The 18,049-nt window shown below is 54.5% G+C and overlaps 2 protein-coding genes across 6 annotated transcripts in view; both read left to right on the top strand.

Annotated features, from left to right (window-relative positions):
- Positions 1-367: 367 nt before the first annotated feature.
- Positions 368-2,696, top strand: Nat14 (N-acetyltransferase 14 (putative)). Of its 4 annotated transcripts, none has more exons than XM_050130690.1 (3): positions 368-509; positions 1,064-1,190; positions 1,712-2,696. In XM_050130690.1, exons 2-3 carry the CDS (start codon positions 1,119-1,121, stop codon positions 2,258-2,260), a joined length of 621 nt encoding a protein of 206 aa, XP_049986647.1. In that variant the 5' UTR covers positions 368-509; positions 1,064-1,118; the 3' UTR covers positions 2,261-2,696. The 4 variants fall into 4 exon arrangements, with proteins under 4 accessions (XP_049986647.1, XP_049986648.1, XP_049986645.1 ...); XM_050130691.1 differs by having other exon boundaries at positions 412-509; positions 1,067-1,190; XM_050130688.1 differs by lacking the exon at positions 368-509 and adding an exon at positions 707-771.
- Positions 2,697-3,317: 621 nt separating this feature from the next.
- The window catches only part of Ssc5d (scavenger receptor cysteine rich family member with 5 domains), a 29,031-nt gene continuing 14,299 nt past the window's right edge, over positions 3,318-18,049 (top strand). The window contains exons 1-13 of one of the 2 annotated variants that reach the window (XM_050130686.1): positions 3,318-3,692; positions 4,217-4,243; positions 4,510-4,818; positions 5,086-5,199; positions 5,431-5,544; positions 5,865-6,173; positions 6,681-6,998; positions 7,430-7,588; positions 9,297-9,614; positions 12,703-12,883; positions 13,073-13,266; positions 13,352-13,666; positions 14,061-14,231. In XM_050130686.1, the coding sequence (XP_049986643.1) occupies positions 3,668-3,692; positions 4,217-4,243; positions 4,510-4,818; positions 5,086-5,199; positions 5,431-5,544; positions 5,865-6,173; positions 6,681-6,998; positions 7,430-7,588; positions 9,297-9,614; positions 12,703-12,883; positions 13,073-13,266; positions 13,352-13,666; positions 14,061-14,231 (2,554 nt within the window). In that variant the 5' untranslated portion in view covers positions 3,318-3,667. Of the gene's footprint in view, positions 3,693-4,216; positions 4,244-4,509; positions 4,819-5,085; positions 5,200-5,430; positions 5,545-5,864; positions 6,174-6,680; positions 6,999-7,429; positions 7,589-9,296; positions 9,615-12,702; positions 13,267-13,351; positions 13,667-14,060; positions 14,232-18,049 lie in introns of both variants that reach the window. The other variant, XM_050130685.1, reaches the window with a different exon arrangement.

Genomic DNA, 18,049 nt, shown 5'->3' with positions numbered 1-18,049 from the left:
TTTTAATGAAGAGTTTTGTTGTGAGTGTGGGGGGGAGGGGTACACCTGTGGAGGTCAGAGACTTTGTGGGCGTCTGCCATGTGGATTTTCTTTTGGCAAGCTCTCTTACTCCCTGAACTATTTCTCTGGTCCTTTCCCATCCTCGTGTGTGTGTGTGTGTGTCCGTCCGTCTGCGCAGGTGCGTGTCACTGTGGTCACTAGAGTAGGGAAGATCAGGGATCAATTCCAGATTCTTCACTGCTTTCGTGTAAGTCAGTCTTACCTTCACCTCACCGGAAAGGTAGGTAGAGGGCTATTACTGATCCAAACGATACCCAGATGCTACCGCGTTGAGATAAAGGTGCCTGCGGATGGGAATGCTCAGTACTGCTCCCACTCCTACCCGGAAGACCCAGGCGCCAATGAGACTAGGTTCGCAAGCAAAGCCTCCTCCTCCTGATGCTTAGGTCGCTTAGCAACGAAGGACCGGCTAGAAAGAAGCTGTGCTAACCCTCCACAGGCAGGCCCGGGTAAGAAACCCTCTCTCTCCCCCACCCCCTTCCTCTTTCCCTATGGTTCTCCCACCGGCCTCCAGCAGGTCACTGCTCTTGCCTCGCCCTCGCGGTTCCCTCATTACTCCCAACCTCTGCCCCGGTGGTGGGGGAAACATGGCAACAGTTGCTAAGGCGCCGGCCCCGCCTCCAGTCGGGAGTGTCAACGTCACTTCCGCCGGTGACCCTTTCCTGACCCTGCTCCCCCTTGCTGTCAAGGGATTCGAGCAACCCCGTGGAGGTGCTTGCAGGGCCCTGTTTCTGCTCGCCGCATGGGGACCACTGCAGGAGACGGGCTCCTGGAGAGTGGGGAGGGAACGAGTTTACAGATGGCTGAATGCTTTCCCCGGAGTGGGGGGTGATTCGGGGAGACTTTGAGCCCCACTGGGTATAGGGGCGCCTGACCTGCCACTGTGGCAGCCCTCTTTGGCGGTGCTCCAGCGTCCTTGGTGATCTGGGAAATGCTGCAGTCCATTCCTCCCAGGGCTCTGAGGAGTCAGGTGCCCACCTAACACAGACCAACTTGTTTTCAGCAGGTGCACGACGCCAACTCTCTTCTGGGGAGGGGGCGGCGGCCCGGGGGCTACCATGGCCTCCAACCACTTGTCAGTGCGGGAAATGAGGGAAGATGAGAAGCCCCTGGTGCTGGAGATGCTGAAGGTGAGAGGCCGGCAGGGGCACCAATGAGCATGCGCAGTTCATTCAAAGTGGGTTCCACCTGCCCCGCCCACCTGCCTGCGTTCTCAGGGACCTCCAAAGGGGGAATATCTTTGCCTTGACTGTTTTCAAATGGTCCCTTGTCTCTGGTTCCTTCTTACACCTCAGCTGCTATTTTTCAAAAATAGCAGGAAGGGTGTGGGGGCTGGGTGTTCAGGCCTCCTGACCGCCAGTCGGCATCACTTACCAGCCCCAAAACGACAGATGTTCTTATCTCCCAGACCCTCCTCCGAAGAGCCCACGGCCTCACTTTCCCTATCCTGTTAAGTCTTGTCTGGTGTTTTACCCTAGCATTCCCTCCATACTCATTGGCTCCAGGCCCTGGTTCATTCATTCACTCAGCCCTTCACACCCAGTGGGGTCAGGCTGGAACTACCTCAACAGCTGTCGTCTCTTCCCACATGGGAACCCTTCCTCGGGCAGTCCAATGTGATGAGTGGCTGAGCCCCTATTCCCACCCACAGGCTGGTGTAAAAGACACGGAAAACCGTGTGGCCCTCCACGCTCTGACACGTCCACCAGCCCTTCTCCTCCTGGCTGCAGCCAGCAGCGGCTTGCGCTTCGTCCTGGCCTCCTTCACCCTGGCCCTCCTGCTGCCGGTGTTTCTGGCCGTGGCTGCCCTGAAGTTGGGCCTGCGAGCCCGATGGGGCTCTCTGCCTCCGCCAGGCGGTCTGGGGGGACCCTGGGTGGCTGTCCGCGGCTCCGGCGATGTGTGTGGGGTCCTGGCTCTGGCCCCTGGTGTCAATGTGAGGGACGGAGCCCGAGTCACCCGCCTCTCGGTCTCTCGGTGGCACCGTCGCAGGGGCGTAGGCAGGAGACTGCTGGCCTTTGCTGAGTCCCGAGCTCAAGCCTGGGCTGGGAGTGTGGAGGAGCCTCGTGCCCGGCTCGTGGTCCCAGTGGCTGTGGCTGCTTGGGGGCTGGCAGGGTTATTGGAGGCCTCTGGCTACCAGGCAGAGGGAGGTTGGGGCTGCATGGGCTATATGCTGGTTAGAGAATTCAGCAAGGATCTGTGATTATAGACCATGCCCACTGGGGAGATGGGCGTGAAACCGGCACCTAAAGAGCACCTGTGTGCCAGGCACTTTCCATCCCCTCCCTCGGTGAAGAACTGAGGTTGCTGGATGCACATGGCCCGCAGTGGACCTGCCAGGTGCAGTAGGGTCTCGTCTTGGTAGACCCCAGGGACCGCTAGCGGTCACCCTGTCCACTCTTTGCCCCCTAGTCTGTATACACTGAAAAAACAAACAAACCTCTGGTTCTACAAAACCCCTGTTGTGTGTGTTTTAGGTCTCAAAGGATATTTGGGGAGAGTAAGAGGCAGAGTTAAGAGTCTGTGACAGGGAACCCCCAAAGGGGACAGATCTTCTGGAATGGGTGGGGCTGGGAGCACCGAGTTTCCAAGCCCATCTGTTTTTTTTTACAGTTTGTTAATAAAGCCTGAGACTTCTGCGTGTCTGTCTCCTCTCTGATGCCTTTTCCAGCTGCTCCCTCCGAACCCCCTCCTTCCGTCTGGCTCCTCCTCTCCAAAGTTGACGTTAATTGCTTGGGAAGGGGCGGTGCAGCAGTGTGCTGGGAGAAGGAGAGGCAGAGGCAGTGAGCTCACAGCGGCTGCCGGGCCCCTGCCAGGCCTTCTGAGTCATGCTCCCCATTACCACATTTTTCCCCCTCGCAGCTGCCTGGTGTGTGTGCATGTGCGTGTGTGCGTGTGTGTGTGTATGGACACCCCCTCCAGACTGAAGCCTTGACCCCTTGGTCTCCCTACCCTTCATACCTTTGTTCTGGGAACTAGTAAGTTCAGACACTCCTTCCTCAGATAGGGGACTAGAAGCTTCCCATGCAGATTTAACAGAGTGGGTATCAAATGGAGAGAGGTTTTTTGTTTGTTTGTTTTCAGTTTCTTTTCTTGATCTAGGAAGTCCCTCCTAGTGTCTGGCTGCAGGCCTTCTTGCTACTGCAGGATTCCCCCCAAATCTGTCCACTTCCAGCCACACTTCCCTGGCCGGATAACAAGAGGAGGCAGGAGGGTGTGCCCTCAGCCTTGTCCCCCCCCCCCAACCCAGGCAGGCCTGTCCCTTCCCAGAGCTGCCGTCCCCATAAGCATCTCTGAGCACGTGGCCCTCTGGAGCCTGGCTGGCCGCCTCGCTCCAGTGTGGGTGTCTGCACTTGAACACCTCCCTTCTGCCTGCCCACCACCCCCCCTCAGCCTCAGCTGCGGCCAGCCCCCTCCCCCTCCTGTCCCCTGCTGCCTCCTTGCAGCCGCTCTCCCTCCTGGCAAAGCCTTCAGCCCAGCCTGCTCCTAGCTGTCCAGGGCGCCTCGGCAGCCGGCTTCCCTCCCTCCTTCCCTCCCTGGCTGCCTCCTCCTCCCTTCTCCTACCCTCTTTCCCCCTTCACCCCCATCCCCTGCCCTGGACTCTGCAAACATGAGGGTCTTGGCCTGCCTCCTTGGTGAGTGACCCATTCCTGGGGGGTGGGTACCTTAGGGACCTGGACTTTCACCTCTGACCCTTTAGCTTGTCCAATTTAAGGACTCAGGCTTCAGGGAGCCATTTCTGGCCCTTGGTGCTCGGGGATAGCCTGACATCTGGCTGGCTACCCTAACCCTCAGGTACCCAGTCTTTAGCACATCCTGCCTAGCAACCCAAGTGACCTGCCCTTTGTTGCACTGGCATTCTTACTGCAGGGGGTGAGGGGGTGGAGGGTATCACTCCCTACCATTCAATCTGGTCCCCAGCCCTGTCTTCAAGAGTCAGGCATCTATCTGGGGCCCCACCCGCCCCAGGGACCTGTAACTTATCCCAGCCTCCACCCAAAGTCCATTCTGGCCATGGGGTTTCTGACTCAGAGGTGTGAGGAATCCGAATGCCAGGGGATCCGTATGTGACTGAACTTAAGCCTGGAGCCTGCACTGGGGAAATGACCCCTCCCCTTTGACTCACCCTTCACTCTGTCCCCTCCAACCTCCTTTGCAGCACTACTGGTGGGGACCCAGGCTATTGGTAAGTGTCCTGATTCTCCAGTGGGCCTCACCCAGCTCCAAGGCTCCTGTCGTTACTCTCCTGCTGGTCCCTGCTACCCTGATTCCACTCTGACCTTCCACACAGCCCTCAGTATCTCTAAGACACTCTACTCATTGTATCAGGAGTCTGGGTCCAGAGTCCTGTCTCCGGGGTAGCTGGCTTCCTGATGGTACCTTACTGTCCCCTAACCCCCAGACCACAGTTCTCCTGTCTGGAGTCGTCACAGCTTTTGCTTCACCCCTCAGAGCGACTACGCCTGGCTGATGGCCCTCACGGCTGTGCTGGACGCCTGGAGGTCTGGTACAGCGGGCGCTGGGGCACCGTGTGTGATGACGGATGGGACCTTCGGGATGCTGCGGTGGCCTGCCGAGTGTTGGGCTGTGGAGGGGCGCTGGCTGCCCCTGGGGGTGCCTTCTTCGGGGAGGGCACTGGACCTGTGTGGCTCAGTGAGCTGGCCTGCCGGGGCAGTGAGGGACAGCTGGGTATCTGTCCCCACCGGGGCTGGAAGGCCCATATCTGTTCTCACGAGGAGGACGCAGGCGTCGTCTGTGTAGGTAAAGAACTCAAACTCCTCTCATGTTGATGGCCCCAGGAACCCCAAGTCCTTAGTTCCTGTAGATCTGAGCTGTCTAGAAGCTGAGAGGTGCCCACTTATCCCCATAAGGTCAGGTGCCCCATCCTAGGAGCCCCCAGCTTACAATCACTTATTTATGAGCCCTAGGGAATTCAAGCATCCAGGTGGTTCTTCTGTCCCAAGGATCAAATGACCTCTCTACTCCTTACCCCATGGCCATCCTCACAACTCCCGTGCTCTCCCAAAGGTCAGCGTGCAGCTAACTCTAGAGAAGATTCAACATCCCTACTGGATGGGGATCCGTGGCCACCACTGTCTGGAGAGCTGAGCCTGAGCTCAGAGGAGCCCCCAGTGACTCATGGTGAGCACAAAGGACTAGGCCTCCTGTCCTGCAACCCGGTCTGTCTCAGCTATGGGGGAAGGTCATCTTGCTGCAGATGTTTTTCTGCAAGCTAGTGAACTAGTGTCCTGCATGACCCAGGAGTCCTCCACACTTCAGACCCTCAGCGAGAGAGCCCTAGACAGGCACCAAGGAGTCAGGAAGGGTGAATAGCTCAGACCCTGACTTCCCGGTCACGTGTCGCTTTCCCAGCTCCCCAACCAGCAGCAAGCTCCCAGAATGGCCCTCGCAAGAAGAACCCCCGACCACCCAAGCAGGTCAAGTCCACCAGGGCCCCTGTACTGACAAATGGAGCTTCCCGCCAAGGTAATCTCCCTGGTTTCCCTCACTGATCTGGGTGCCGGGAGCCTCCCAGACTTTCTTCTGCCCGTGGTCCTCCAAGGAGGCCAGTGTTCACAGTGTTCTCCCTCGGGATTCAGGCAGGGCTGGCCACGCCCTCTAACTGATCCTTCCCTTATGAGACCCAGGGGTCCTGCCCACGGCGGTTCTCTTTTTTGAATGAGCCAGTCCGCAGACAAACTTGAGTCCCCTGCCCTTTCTGGGCTTCAGTTTCCCCAGGTGGAGGAACAAGAGGCTGATATTAGACCTAACCTCTTATGGTCTTCCTTCTCTGTCTGTATCCCCAGAGCGACTGCGCTTGGTCTCAGGTCCCCACGGATGCGCTGGCCGCCTGGAAGTCTGGCACGGTGGACGCTGGGGCACTGTGTGTGATGACGGATGGGACCTCCTAGATGCAGCAGTGGCCTGTCGGGAGCTGGGATGTGGGGGGGCGCTGGCCGCCCCTGGGGGTGCCAGATTCGGACCTGGTGCAGGACCCGTGTGGATGGACGACGTGGGGTGTGGAGGAGGAGAGCAGGCTCTCCGGGACTGTCCCCGGAGTCCCTGGGGCCGGAGCAACTGTGACCACACTGAGGATGCAGGGCTGGTCTGCACTGGTATGCGGGATGGGTAGGGGGGCACAGATTACCCCCTCTCCTCTTCAGTTCTCAGGTCCCAGCCCCTCCCTCCCCCCAGGAAGCAGTAAAAGGCCCGGCCTCAAGGCTGTCTCTCTGCACATTCTCTGGAGAAATGGGAGAGTCAGATTTGAAGCTTGGGTTTAGTCTACCAAGCGCCAGCATTCGGGGAGCAATGAGGCTAGAAACCCGGACAAGGGGTTATGGAAAGGCACTTGAGGGCTCCCTCCTCCATTCCCTCTCTGCCTTCTTCTACTGCCCCTCCTCCCCCTCCTCCACATTCTTGTTCCCTGTTGGCTCAACTCAGTACCTATTCACCTATCCTGATTCCTCACTGGTCTAACTCCGTACCTGCGCACCCATGCTGGACTCTTACAGAACGTTAACATAGTCCTCGCGAACTCATTCTAGTTTTCCCTTCTGGTATAACATCTGCAGCTCCTCATTCACTCTAAGTTCTTGTCACCCTATCCCCTGTCCTATATCCAGGTCCTGCACCCAGGCTGCGACTTGCTGATGGTCCCCATGGCTGCGCTGGCCGCCTGGAGGTTTGGCATGGTGGTCGCTGGGGATCAGTGTGTGACGATGCCTGGGATCTCCGTGATGCTGCTGTGGCCTGCAGGGAGCTGGGCTGTGGGGGCGCGTTGGCCGCCCCAGGGGGCGCATTCTTTGGGGAGGGGGCTGGACCCATTGTCCTGGATGATCTCAGATGTCGCGGGAATGAGACAGCCTTGCGATTCTGCCCTTCGAGGTCCTGGGGCCAGCATGACTGTCACCATCGGGAGGATGCTGGGGCCGTGTGTGATGGTAAGGGCCTGTGAGTGACATCAGTGGGGAAGGCGGGGACAGTGGGTGTGTGGCCACCTGGAGTGGATGGGAAAGAATGTTGTCCCTGCTCATGCTGCGTTTCCTGTGTGTGGATTTCCCTCTTTCCCCATCTTACATTATGTGAAACCTTGGTCAGAGTTAACTAGGGGTAGCTTGGTCTCCCTAACAGACACTGGATATTGTTTGATGGGATGAACCCAATTTCCTTGCTCCTAGTTCAAGCCAGTCTTGCCTGCTTAGGGGTGCTTCCCCTCTCCTCTCTGGCCTCTAAACTCCCTCCACATTGCGCTCCCTCAACCCTCTTATTTCCGCCCACTTCTTGCTGTGGGTGGGAGACCTGGAAGCCCTGGGCGTAGTCTGTGTAGATGGCAGCCCCGGAGGTAATACTAATGTCTTCTTCCTCGACCTAGGCATGCCGCTAGGCGATGTGCAGCCCATAGCCCCCACAGCCGACAGCAACACCTCAGCACCCCGGCTTTTGTCTACCTCAGTGAGCCAGACCCCAGGCCCAGTAGGCAGTCGGCCTCCTGCCTCTCCCACTGACCCTCCAGAGCCTGGGCCTGAAGCTGGTGAGTCCCTCTCTGCCCTGGCTGTGTGTGAGACTGTCCCCTGCCCCTGCTCACTAGGACACATACTGGCTGACACCCTAAAATCCAGGGCTGTGTTTGCATATGGGTCCTGCCTTCTGTAGCTGCCCTGAGCAGGGCAGGAGGTGAGGACGAGAGTCCCATCACAAGCTTCTGGGTTCTCATGCCCTGGGGTGGAACTGTCACAATGTCCTCTGGCTTGCTCCAAGTAACAGCACAGCCTAAGAATTGTTTTCACATGATGAGGACTAGGGAGATGGCTCAGTGGGTAAAGTACTTCCTGTGCAAGCATGAGGACCCGGGTTCAGATCCCAGCACTGGAGGAAAAAGCTTGGTGTGGCAGTGCACACCTGTAGTTTAGGGCTGGAAGAGCAGAGTCGGGAGGGCCCCTGGGGCTTGCTCTAACTCCAGTGTGTGTGTGTTGGGGGAGAGACAGGAGGGCCCCTGGGGTTGCTGCCCAGTGAGTTGAGTTAGATCAGTGAGCCGCAGGGTCAGTGAGACTCTGCCTGAAACAATGACTTAGAGAATGATGTCAGCCTCTGGCCTCCACACGAATGCACATCCATCCATACAAACACCCAGGAAATCCTCTAGAGCTGGAAAGACGGTTCAGTGGGCGAAGGCGCTGGCTACAGCCTGACAACCCAAATTTTACCCCAGGACTCACTTTGTGGAATGAGAGCATTAACTCTCACAAATTTTCCTGACCACATACATGTGGTGGCATACACACACACACACACACACACACACATACACACACATGCAGCGCACGTGCACACACACATAAGTAATTGGATGTAATATTTAAAAAACTCTAAAAAAGTAAAATAATTCCCTTGGTTCAGTGGGCACACTGGTGTACTTCTGCAGTTCCAGCACTCGAGAGGCTGAGGCAGGAGGATTATGAGTTTGAGGCCAGCATGGGCTGCACTGTGCATTCCAGATAACGTTGCAAAGATCAACACCATCTTCTGTTTACCTATCCATCTGTACACTAAGGAACACCTTTGCAGAGATCAACGCTGTCTTCCGTTTACCTGTCTGTACACTAAAGAACACCTTTGCAGAGATCAACACCATCTTTCTGTTTACCTGTCTGTACACTAAGGAACACCTTTGCAGAGATCAACGCTGTCTTCTGTTTACCTGTCTGTACACTAAGGAACACCTTTGCAGAGATCGACACTGTCTTCTGTTTACCTGTCTATACACTAACGAACACCTTGGCTTTACATAAGTAATACGACCATTTCTGTCCAGTGCACGGTAATATAGTCTTTCAGTTTTCTAAGATTATGTTTATCTGTGTGTGCACGTGTGCCATGATGCACACACGGTGGAGGTCCCAGAGATCAGACTCTCAGGGTGGTCAGGCTTTGTGGCAGGTACCTTTGCCCACTGAGACATCCCTTTCAATGTATTTTGGGTATATTCCTCACAGTGGGGTTTCTGTATCATATGGTAATTCTATATTTAGCTTTCTGAGGAGTCAGCCAGCCAGGCCTGACTGTGGCCAATGCAGAAGAGAACTTGATCCACACTGCTGTCTAGACGGAAGGGTTAATGAGGCAAAGCCTATCGTGGACAGAGGGTCATTTGGGAAGGAAGTTAGAAGGCAGACAGACGAAGGTTTAGATGCCAGAGGGGCTCTCCAACCCTAACTCTTGGCTTTCCCCCTCTGTTTCAGGGTCTCCCCAGCTGCGCCTGGTGGCTGGTCCCAGCAGGTGCTCTGGCCGGCTGGAGGTGTGGCATGATGGACGCTGGGGGACAGTTTGTGATGATGGCTGGGACACGAGAGACTCGGCCGTGGTCTGCCGGGAGCTGGGCTGTGGGGGGCCTCGGCAACCAGACCCTGCAGCAGGCCGCTTCGGTTGGGGCGCAGGCCCCATCTGGCTGGATGACGTAGGTTGTGTGGGGACGGAGGCTTCGCTGTCAGAATGTCCTGCTGCTTCCTGGGGGAAGCACAACTGTGCCCACAATGAAGATGTCGGGGTCACCTGCACTGGTGAGGACACACTAGCCATCTTCTGGCGCCAGACGGGCTTCCTAGAGGAAGGAAGGGACACTAAGGGTAGAGTTAACCTAACCGAGTGCTTACTAGGCCCAAGCCCTGGAGTGGGTAATTTAGCTCATATAACCTCATTCAAATTGCCTAAATCTAGTGGGCAGTGGTGTCTCATGCCTTTAATCCTAGCGCTTGGGAGGCAGAGACAGGCAGATCTCAGTGAGTTCGAGACCAGCTTGGTCTACAAAGTTCCAGGACAGCAAGGGTTGTTACACAGAGAAACCCTGTCTGAACACACACACACACACACACACACACACACACACACACACACACCACACACCACACACACTGCCTAAGTCTGGCCAAAGTAAGAGCTAGTTAAAATCAATGTTGCGGTACGTTTCCCCCATTTTTAGGTCTCTGACACCGAGCTAGGAGCTGGGTGCGCAAATGGAATGGACATAGTGTATGGGTCTTTGAGAAGCTCAGTTCTCACGGAGAGAAAGAACACAAGCTATTGCAAATCAGTGTGGCAAGGTAGAATTTGGGAGGCTCTGAGACCAGCCTGAAGTCCATCCTTTGCTAAATGGACTCCCAGACATGAGAGGCCATCAGCTCAGGGTCGTGTTTCCACAGCATGAAGACGCGGTGAGTTCAGCAAGGGGAAAGGGACAGAGCAGAGATCAGATGAGTCCCAGTGGGGCGAAGCAGACCGTGCTGAACTCTCCCAGAACATGTGTGACAACATGCAAGGATGGCCAAGCAGACATGTGGTCTTAGCTTGATGTCTAGCCTTTTTCTTTGTAGGGACTTGACACATAGATGTAGCTGAACATGTACATGGCTGTTTAGAAGTCACGTTGTCCTTATAGACTAACATAGCACAAGTCAAGTCCCCCAGACACAGAGTTTCTTATTCTTTTTAAAGATTATTTATTTTTATGTGCATTGCTGTTCTGCCTGCATGTGTGTTTGTGTAAGCGTGTCAGGTCTCCTGGAACTGGAGTTACACACAGTTGTGAGCTGCCATGTGGGTGCTGGGAATTGAACCTGGGTCCCCAGGAAGAGCAGCCAGTGCTCTTAACTGCTGAACCGTCTCTCCAGTCCCCTACCCCCACAAAGAATTTCTTACCAGGGAAGAACATTCCAAAGACTTAGAAGTCATCTTTCTGAAGCCAGGGGAAATGTACCCAGGCTTGTGGTGGGCATGGCTCACCCTAGAGTGTCTATGTGGCCTAACCAGAAAGATATACCATAGGTAATGGTGACTCAAAGGATGATGTCATCAGCTCTGCCCCTCTCTGCTGGGACAGCCACAGAGAATCAGAAACAAGGACGTGGCCTTGTGGGCATCGGACCACTCTCTAGGCTGATGAACATGAAGGAAAAGGCAGGGCAGTAGGGCATGCCTATAACACTGTCCTTTGAAAGGCTGAGGCAAGAGCGTTCTTAGGAGTTTAGGGCTGACCTAGGCTATAGAAACACTGTCATAAAAAAAAAGAACAAACAACAACAATGAAACCAGGGCTAAATGGTTAAGAGCACTGGCTGCTTTTGTAGAGGACCAACCAGGTTAGATTCCCAGCACCTGCATGGCAGCTCTCTGACTACAGTTCTGGGGGGATCTGTTGCTGTCTCCTGGCCCCTACAGGCACTGAACACACACGGTACACAGATATACATGCAGGCAAAACATTCACATAAAATTAATCTTTGTGGGGCCAGGCTTGATGGCGAAGACCTGTAATCCCAGCTACTGAAGAGCCTGAGGTAGGAGGATCTCAAGTTCAAGGCCAGCCTGGGCTACAGAGGGAGCCCTGTCTCAAAGAGTAAGATAAGCAGTTGTTATGCTAGTAAGATATGAAGCCTTTAGGGCATTGGTTCACAACCTGTGGGTCCCGACCCTGCGGTGGTGTGTGTGTGTGTGTTCAATGACCCTTTCACAGAGGTCGCCTAAGACCATTGGAAATATCAGATGTCTGCATTATGATTGATAACAGCAAAATTACACTTAAGAAGTAGCAACAAAAATAATTATGCCTGGGGATGTCTACAACGTGAGGAACTGTATTAAAGGGTTGCAACATTAGGAAGGTTGAGAACCACTACCTTGGGTATGCGCCTGAGAGGGGAATACCTGTCCTAAGTAGCTCTGATTGGGCGAGATAGGATCTTAAGGTTGTTTTTATTTGCTTACCAGGCTCTAATGACAGCCCCAATCCACGGTAACACAGGTGGCCTTTGATGGATCACACAACAAAACCCAAAGCTAAGAAAGGGGGAAAGGGACATTGTTAGGGATGAGGTAGAGAGAGGAAAGAGTGGATGGAGAGAGTAATTCAGTATAGATATGCTTGGAATTGCCAGAGAACAAACATACTTAGTATAGATTGCTAGCCGGGTGGTGGCGCACACCCTTAATTCCAGCACTCGGGAGGCAGAGGCAGGCGGATCTCTGAGAAACCCTGTCTCGAGAAACCTCTGTGTGTGCACACGCACGTGTGTGTGTGTGTGTGTGTGTGTGTGTGTGTATGTTATTTGTTTTCATGTGTATGGGTAGTTTGCCTGAAAGTACATCTGTGCACCATGTGTGTGCCTGGAGCCCTCAGAGGCCAGAAGAGGGCTTCACATTCTGAGCCTGAAGTTACAGACAGTTGTGAGCCACCACATGGGTGCAAAGACTCAAACCCAGGTCTTCTGGAAGAGCAGTAAATGTTCTTAACCACTGAGCCATATCTCTAGCCCAGCACACTTTTTCATTTTTATTTTTTTAAAGATTTATTTATTTATTATGTATACTACATTCTGCCTCCATGTATGTCTGCATGCAAGAAGAGGGCACCAGATCTCATTACAGATGGTTGTGAGCCACCATGTGGTTGCTGGGAATTGAACTCAGGACCTCTGGAAGAGCAGCAAATGCTCTTAACCACTGAGCCACATCTCTAGCCCAGCACACTTTTTCATTTTTATTTTTGTAAGTGAAAAGAGGGCTGAGGACGTGGGCTAGAGGTTAGTGGTAGAGTCCCAGGAGTCTTCCATCATGGTTTCTACATCTTCTCTTTCTTCCCTCCCTGCCTCCTAGGGACCCCTGGCCTGGATACTATCTCAGACCCCTTCAGCTGGAGCTGGCTCCCTGGGCTGGGGAGAGATCAGGATGCCTGGCTTCCAGGAGAGCTGGCCACCAAGCCCTCTGCTGATCTCACCTCCAGTGTGCTAGAGAAGACCACAAAGGCTCCAGGGAAAGCGCCCAAGAGCACTAAGAAGTGGGTGACTAAAAACGCAAAGCGGCCAACCACTCCGCCCCCTGGGATGCCAACCACTAGACGCTCCAGGGGCCCAGGCACCCCAAGCACCCTAAATATAACCCCACGTACCTCCGAGTTACCTAAAAGACTGACCACTGAGGCTCCCCATAGACAGATGTCACATACCCCTGTAAAACTGACCCCCAGGGTCCCCTGGGAGTGGACCTCAGAGACTGTAACATCACTGTCCACTCATGACCCCCAAGAAGTGACCTCTGAGGCCACCATCACACAGACCCCTCAAGCCTCCTTGGAGCCATCTGGTGAGAGCCCAGAAGGTTCGCTGGAGTCCTCCCGAGATCCAGCCCCAACCCCATCTGCTGGAGTCCCTACGTCATCAGGTGAGCAGCAGAGGGTGAAAGGGATTGGGAACAGCAACGAGGCCATTCCCTTACCTCCTAACCCGAGGGTGTCCCATGCCCCCAGGTCCCTTCCGGGTTCGTCTGGCTGATGGGCCTAACAGGTGTGCTGGCCGACTAGAGGTGTGGCATGCTGGACAGTGGGGGACGGTCTGTGATGACAGCTGGGACCTTCGGGATGCCACAGTGGCCTGCTGGGAACTGGGCTGTGGAAAGGTCCGGCCCCGAGTAGGCAAAACCCACTACGGCCCTGGGACCGGGCCCATCTGGTTGGATGACATGGGCTGTAAGGGGAGTGAGACCTCACTGAGCGACTGCCCCTCGGGGACGTGGGGGAAGCACAACTGTGACCATGAGGAAGACGTGGTGCTCGCCTGCACCGGTACCGGGGACCGTGAGGGAGGCTGAGGGACATGGTGCTCTCCTGCACCGGTACTGGGGACCGTGAGGGAGGCTGAGGGACACGGTGCCCTCCTGCACCGGTACAGGGGACCGTGAGGGAGGCTGAGGGACACGGTGCCCTCCTGCACCGGTACAGGGGACCGTGAGGGAGGCTGAGGGACACGGTGCCCTCCTGCACCGGTACAGGGGACCGTGAGGGAGGCTGAGGGGATGGAATCAGAGTGGGGACTGGATGACAGTGTCATCTAAGGAACTGGCCAGAACGGGGTCATGGTGCGGACTTGTAAGGGTCGCTGCAGGAGACCGGAAGTAAAGAGCAGTGGCAAGGACCTCAGATAGCGGAAGGAGACACAGGCTACCTAATCTCTCCCCAGGGTACACAGGTGACGATGATTATCCCTCCTGGACTTGGGACCCCACTTCAGGAGAGGACCTGACCAAAGGAACCACTACGGCAGCACGGCCTGGACGGACTCTTTCTTGGGAGGCTACCACTAGGAACCCGGAAGTTCCCTCTTCAGGAACACAGAGGCTGCCAGACACAGGTGAGGGCCTTGGCCTGGAACTTGTGTGGGTGCGAATGCCATGCCCTGCCTCCACCATGGAGTCCCAGGACTCAAACTCACATTGTTTGGCTTGGCGGAAAGTACTTTTGCTCCCTGGCCCGTATGAACCACTCTGCTTGTTTTTCCAGACGGTGTCATGTATTCCCAGACTGGTCTTGAACTTGCTATGTAACTGAGATTTGCCTTGAGCGCCTGGTCCTTCTGCCTTCCCTTCCCAAATGAGGACATTACAAATGGGTGCCACATGGTCACCCATAAAGATCTTTCTAACTGAGGTGGCCGAGGCCTCCAAGGCCCTGCAGGCTTTCCTTGGACCTATCTAGACATCCTAAACATGTCCCGTGCTTGGGCTTGACCATATTCATCTTCTCCAGAGTAGAAAGAGGCAGGCTCTGAGGGGTCAGAGGGCATCGGCCAGTCCTGAGCGACCAGGAAGTGGCTGACCTCCTCTAACTGGAGTGTCTGTGGAAATGACCCAGAATCTTCAGCTCAGGGTTACTGTGGCAGCTTCCTACCCCAACTCCCGGGAAAGTGAGCAGAGTCCTACAGAGTCTGGCAGGCCAGCCACACTCTGTCCTTGTCAGCTGTAGCTCAGACACAGGCAGGGATCCCTGGGGCGTGAGTTCTGTCCCCTGCCCTTCCCAGCCTGCCCAGCAGGCTCTCTGTCCCTCGACTGCTCCATGGCTCTGTCTCACTATTGTCTGCATCCTTCAATCTCTGCTGCCAGCACAGGGATCCAGAGACACCCTGGTCCCCAGCTGCCTCCCCATGTGTTCTCTCCTCACCTCCCACCCAGCTGTCTTCCTCATGGGCACTTCCTAAGACCTCCGTGATGTGTGTGTGTGTGTGTGTGTGTGTGATCAAACCTGTGTCCTGGAAGGGCAGCCAGTGTTCATAACCACTGAGCCATCTCTCCAGCCTCTCCTCCCACTTTTTTCTTTTTGTGTCTTCTTCCTTCCTTCTACAAAAAAAAAAAAGTTTATTTATTTTTAATCTCATCAGTGCTCTGTCCGCGTGTGTGTCTGTGTGAGGGTGCCAGAGACCCTTGAAATGGAGCTGCGGACAGTCATGAGCTGCCATGTGGTGCTGGCTGCGACAACAGTTAACAGTGCTCTTAGCGGCTGAGCCGTCTCTCCAGCGCTGTGTGTTCCCTTCAGTTTCCCCCCTCACCCAGTTTCTCTCTAGTTTGTTTTTCCTTTCTTCTTTTCTTTTGTTGTCCCAGCTGGCCCAGAACGCCCGCCTGTTCTCCCTGCCTCCACCTCCCCAGCCCTGGGATCACAGGCATGCCACACCGTGCCTGTCACTCTCTGTGGTTCCTATCACTTCCTCTCTTCTTGCTGTCCTGGGCTTCCCCTCCATTGTCCTCCCATGCCCTCTCCTTTGATCTCTTCCGTAGTTCGCTCCTTTGCCTTTCTTGTCTCACTTCTATTTCCTTTTTAGAAATTCTTGTTACATTGATCAATTGTGCATGTGTGTGCATGCATGAGTGTGTGTGTGTGTGTACGTCAGAGCACAACTTGCAGGAGCCAGTCCTCTCCTACCACGTGGGTTCCAGGTACCCAACCAGTTTCCTGCATGTTGCCATCCTCACCCAGTGAGCCCTCTTATCTGCCCACTCGTTTCCTACTCCAGGTCCCTTCCCTTTCTTTTGTTTTCTCTCTCCTTCCTGCCATTTCCTCCTTCACTCTTCTCCCCTAATCTTTTGATATGCTGTTTTATAGCCCAGGCTGGGATTCCCTGTGTAGCTGAGGCTGGCCTCGAGTCCCTGTCTGCACCTCTCTCCTGGATGCTGGGACTCCAGGCATAGCGCATCACATATACCTATCTTCTTTTCGGTCAGCTCCTGTCATGTTCTGAGTCACGTTTTCTGTTCTTTGGTTTCACTATTTCTGTCCTGTCCCCTGCCTTTCCCACCACCGGTTCCGTTTCCCTCGGTCTCCTTCATTTCACTCTCTCCACTTTCGACTGTTAGCAATGCCTGCCCCTGTTTGTATATCGCTCCGCCTGTCACTGCTGGGACGATCAGCCTATATCCCTTCTCGAGCGCAGAATGCACAGTTAGGCTTGGCGGGGTAGGTACCCGCTGCTCTGCCTGGCACCTCATTGCATCACAGGAGTGCTGCGCATTTTGATTGGCCACCAGGACCCAGTGTTGCCACCTGTAGAGTCGAGCAAGGGAGCAGGCTCAGGGATTTGTGACTAGGACCCTGCAGTATCTTATGTTGGGATTAGGGTTGACCATTGCGATGCTGGAACCGGAAATGATCTTCTAGAGACCCTGATTCTCAATCAGGTGCGGCCGGAATTTCAGAACCTTTGTTCTGTGCAATAAGGGCGGTTTCCCTGTCCCTCAGCGCCCCCTTGTGTAGGAATTGATCACATGCGAGGCACCCGCCGCTGTAGAGGCTTCTAGTTCCTGAGGCAGGTTTGGCAGGGGTGGGGAGGCGGGGACCCTCGGGTCAGTTCCATGTAGCAAGGCTTAGGAGAAGGTATGGGGTATGTGTATGGCCAGGATGGAACTCTGTTTCAAATAGTTTGCATGTGTCTTATGTATGCGTTTACGTGTGTGGCATGCTTATGTGTGTCCCTGCAATGTATGGACAGTGTGTGGAGGCCAGAGGACAATTTCTGATGCCATTCTGCAGGCACTGTCTAAGCCTCGTCTTTGTGAGAACAGAGTCTCTCAGTGGCCTGGAGCTCAGGTCTGAGAAGCCTGAGACATCCTCCTGCCTCAGTTTCCCCAGCACTGGGTTTACAAGCGGAACCAAATGCCCAGCACTGGAACTCACTCTGTAGACCAGGCTGGCCTCTAACTCAGAGAGATCCACCTGCTTCTGCCTCCCTGAGTGCTGGGATTAAAGGTGTGTGCTGCCACCACCCGGTGCTTTTTATTTTCTTTAAACGTGTGTTCTGGGGTTCACACTCAGTTCCTTGTGTGTGCAAAGCAAGCACCCTACAAATAGAGATATCTCCAGTGCTTCTTGGCTTGCTTTTGAGACCATCTTACTCCACAGCCCAGCCTGGCTTGGAAGTCAACTAAGTTGTCCAGGCAAGCCTTGAACCTCAGTGGTAGGATTGTAGGCAGGCAGCGCGATGCATTGGGGTGATGCGTGTTGTCTTTCAAAGGACAAGTCTGGGGTCTGATTCACCCAGCAGACACCAGTCTGGACTCCACGGGGACTGGAGTGAGTTGTGTGACTTCATGTCCCAAGCCAATGCGCAGAAAGCACTTGAACCCACCTATGACAGGAAGCATTGCTGGCAGGGTGCTGTATGGCAGACCCATAGGCGCAGGTTCCCGAGGTTGGAATGGTGGTTATAGCAGAGAAATCAAGAAAAAGCCTCCTAGAAATGTGATATTATCCAGCAGCAGAGGATAGCAGGGAGCGAATTATTTTTAATTAATTCTGAGGACAACTTGCATGAGTTGGTTTTCTACTTCTACCGTATGGGCTCTGGGGATCCAACTCCGGTCATCGGGCACACAGCAAGCATCTCTACCCACTGAGCCATTTGTCTCCTCACTGACCCGAGGAAGGGGCTTCTCAGAGGACCAAAGGCCTTTGGGAGAAAACTTGCATAGTTACGGGACTAGGATCTTTTTTTTTTTTTTAAGATTTATTTTATGTCTGGATAGTGGTGGCAATGCCTTTGATCCCAGCACTCGTGAGACAGAGGCAGGTGGATCTCTGAATTTGAGGTTAGCCTGGTCTACACAGTGAGTTCCAAGATAGTCAGAACTACACAGAGAAACCATGTCTCAAAAAAATCAAATATATATATATACATATATGTGT

Source organism: Alexandromys fortis, unplaced genomic scaffold (genome assembly GCF_014885135.2).
Source record: "Alexandromys fortis isolate MF-2015 unplaced genomic scaffold, M_Fortis_MF-2015_v1.1 scaffold_344, whole genome shotgun sequence".
NCBI classification, from domain to species: Eukaryota; Metazoa; Chordata; class Mammalia; order Rodentia; family Cricetidae; genus Alexandromys; species Alexandromys fortis.
Note: the sequence above shows the minus strand (reverse complement) of the source record. Positions and strands in the feature narration are given on the sequence as shown.

What these genes read in the sequence shown, in the direction of transcription:
- Nat14 (XM_050130690.1), top strand. Translation starts at nt 1,119, where the DNA reads ATGGCCTCCAACCACTTGTCAGTGCGGGAAATGAGGGAAGATGAGAAG. An exon ending in TGGTGCTGGAGATGCTGAAG is followed by an intron (nt 1,191 to 1,711) that starts GTGAGAGGCCGG and finishes TCCCACCCACAG; the next exon opens with GCTGGTGTAAAAGACACGGA.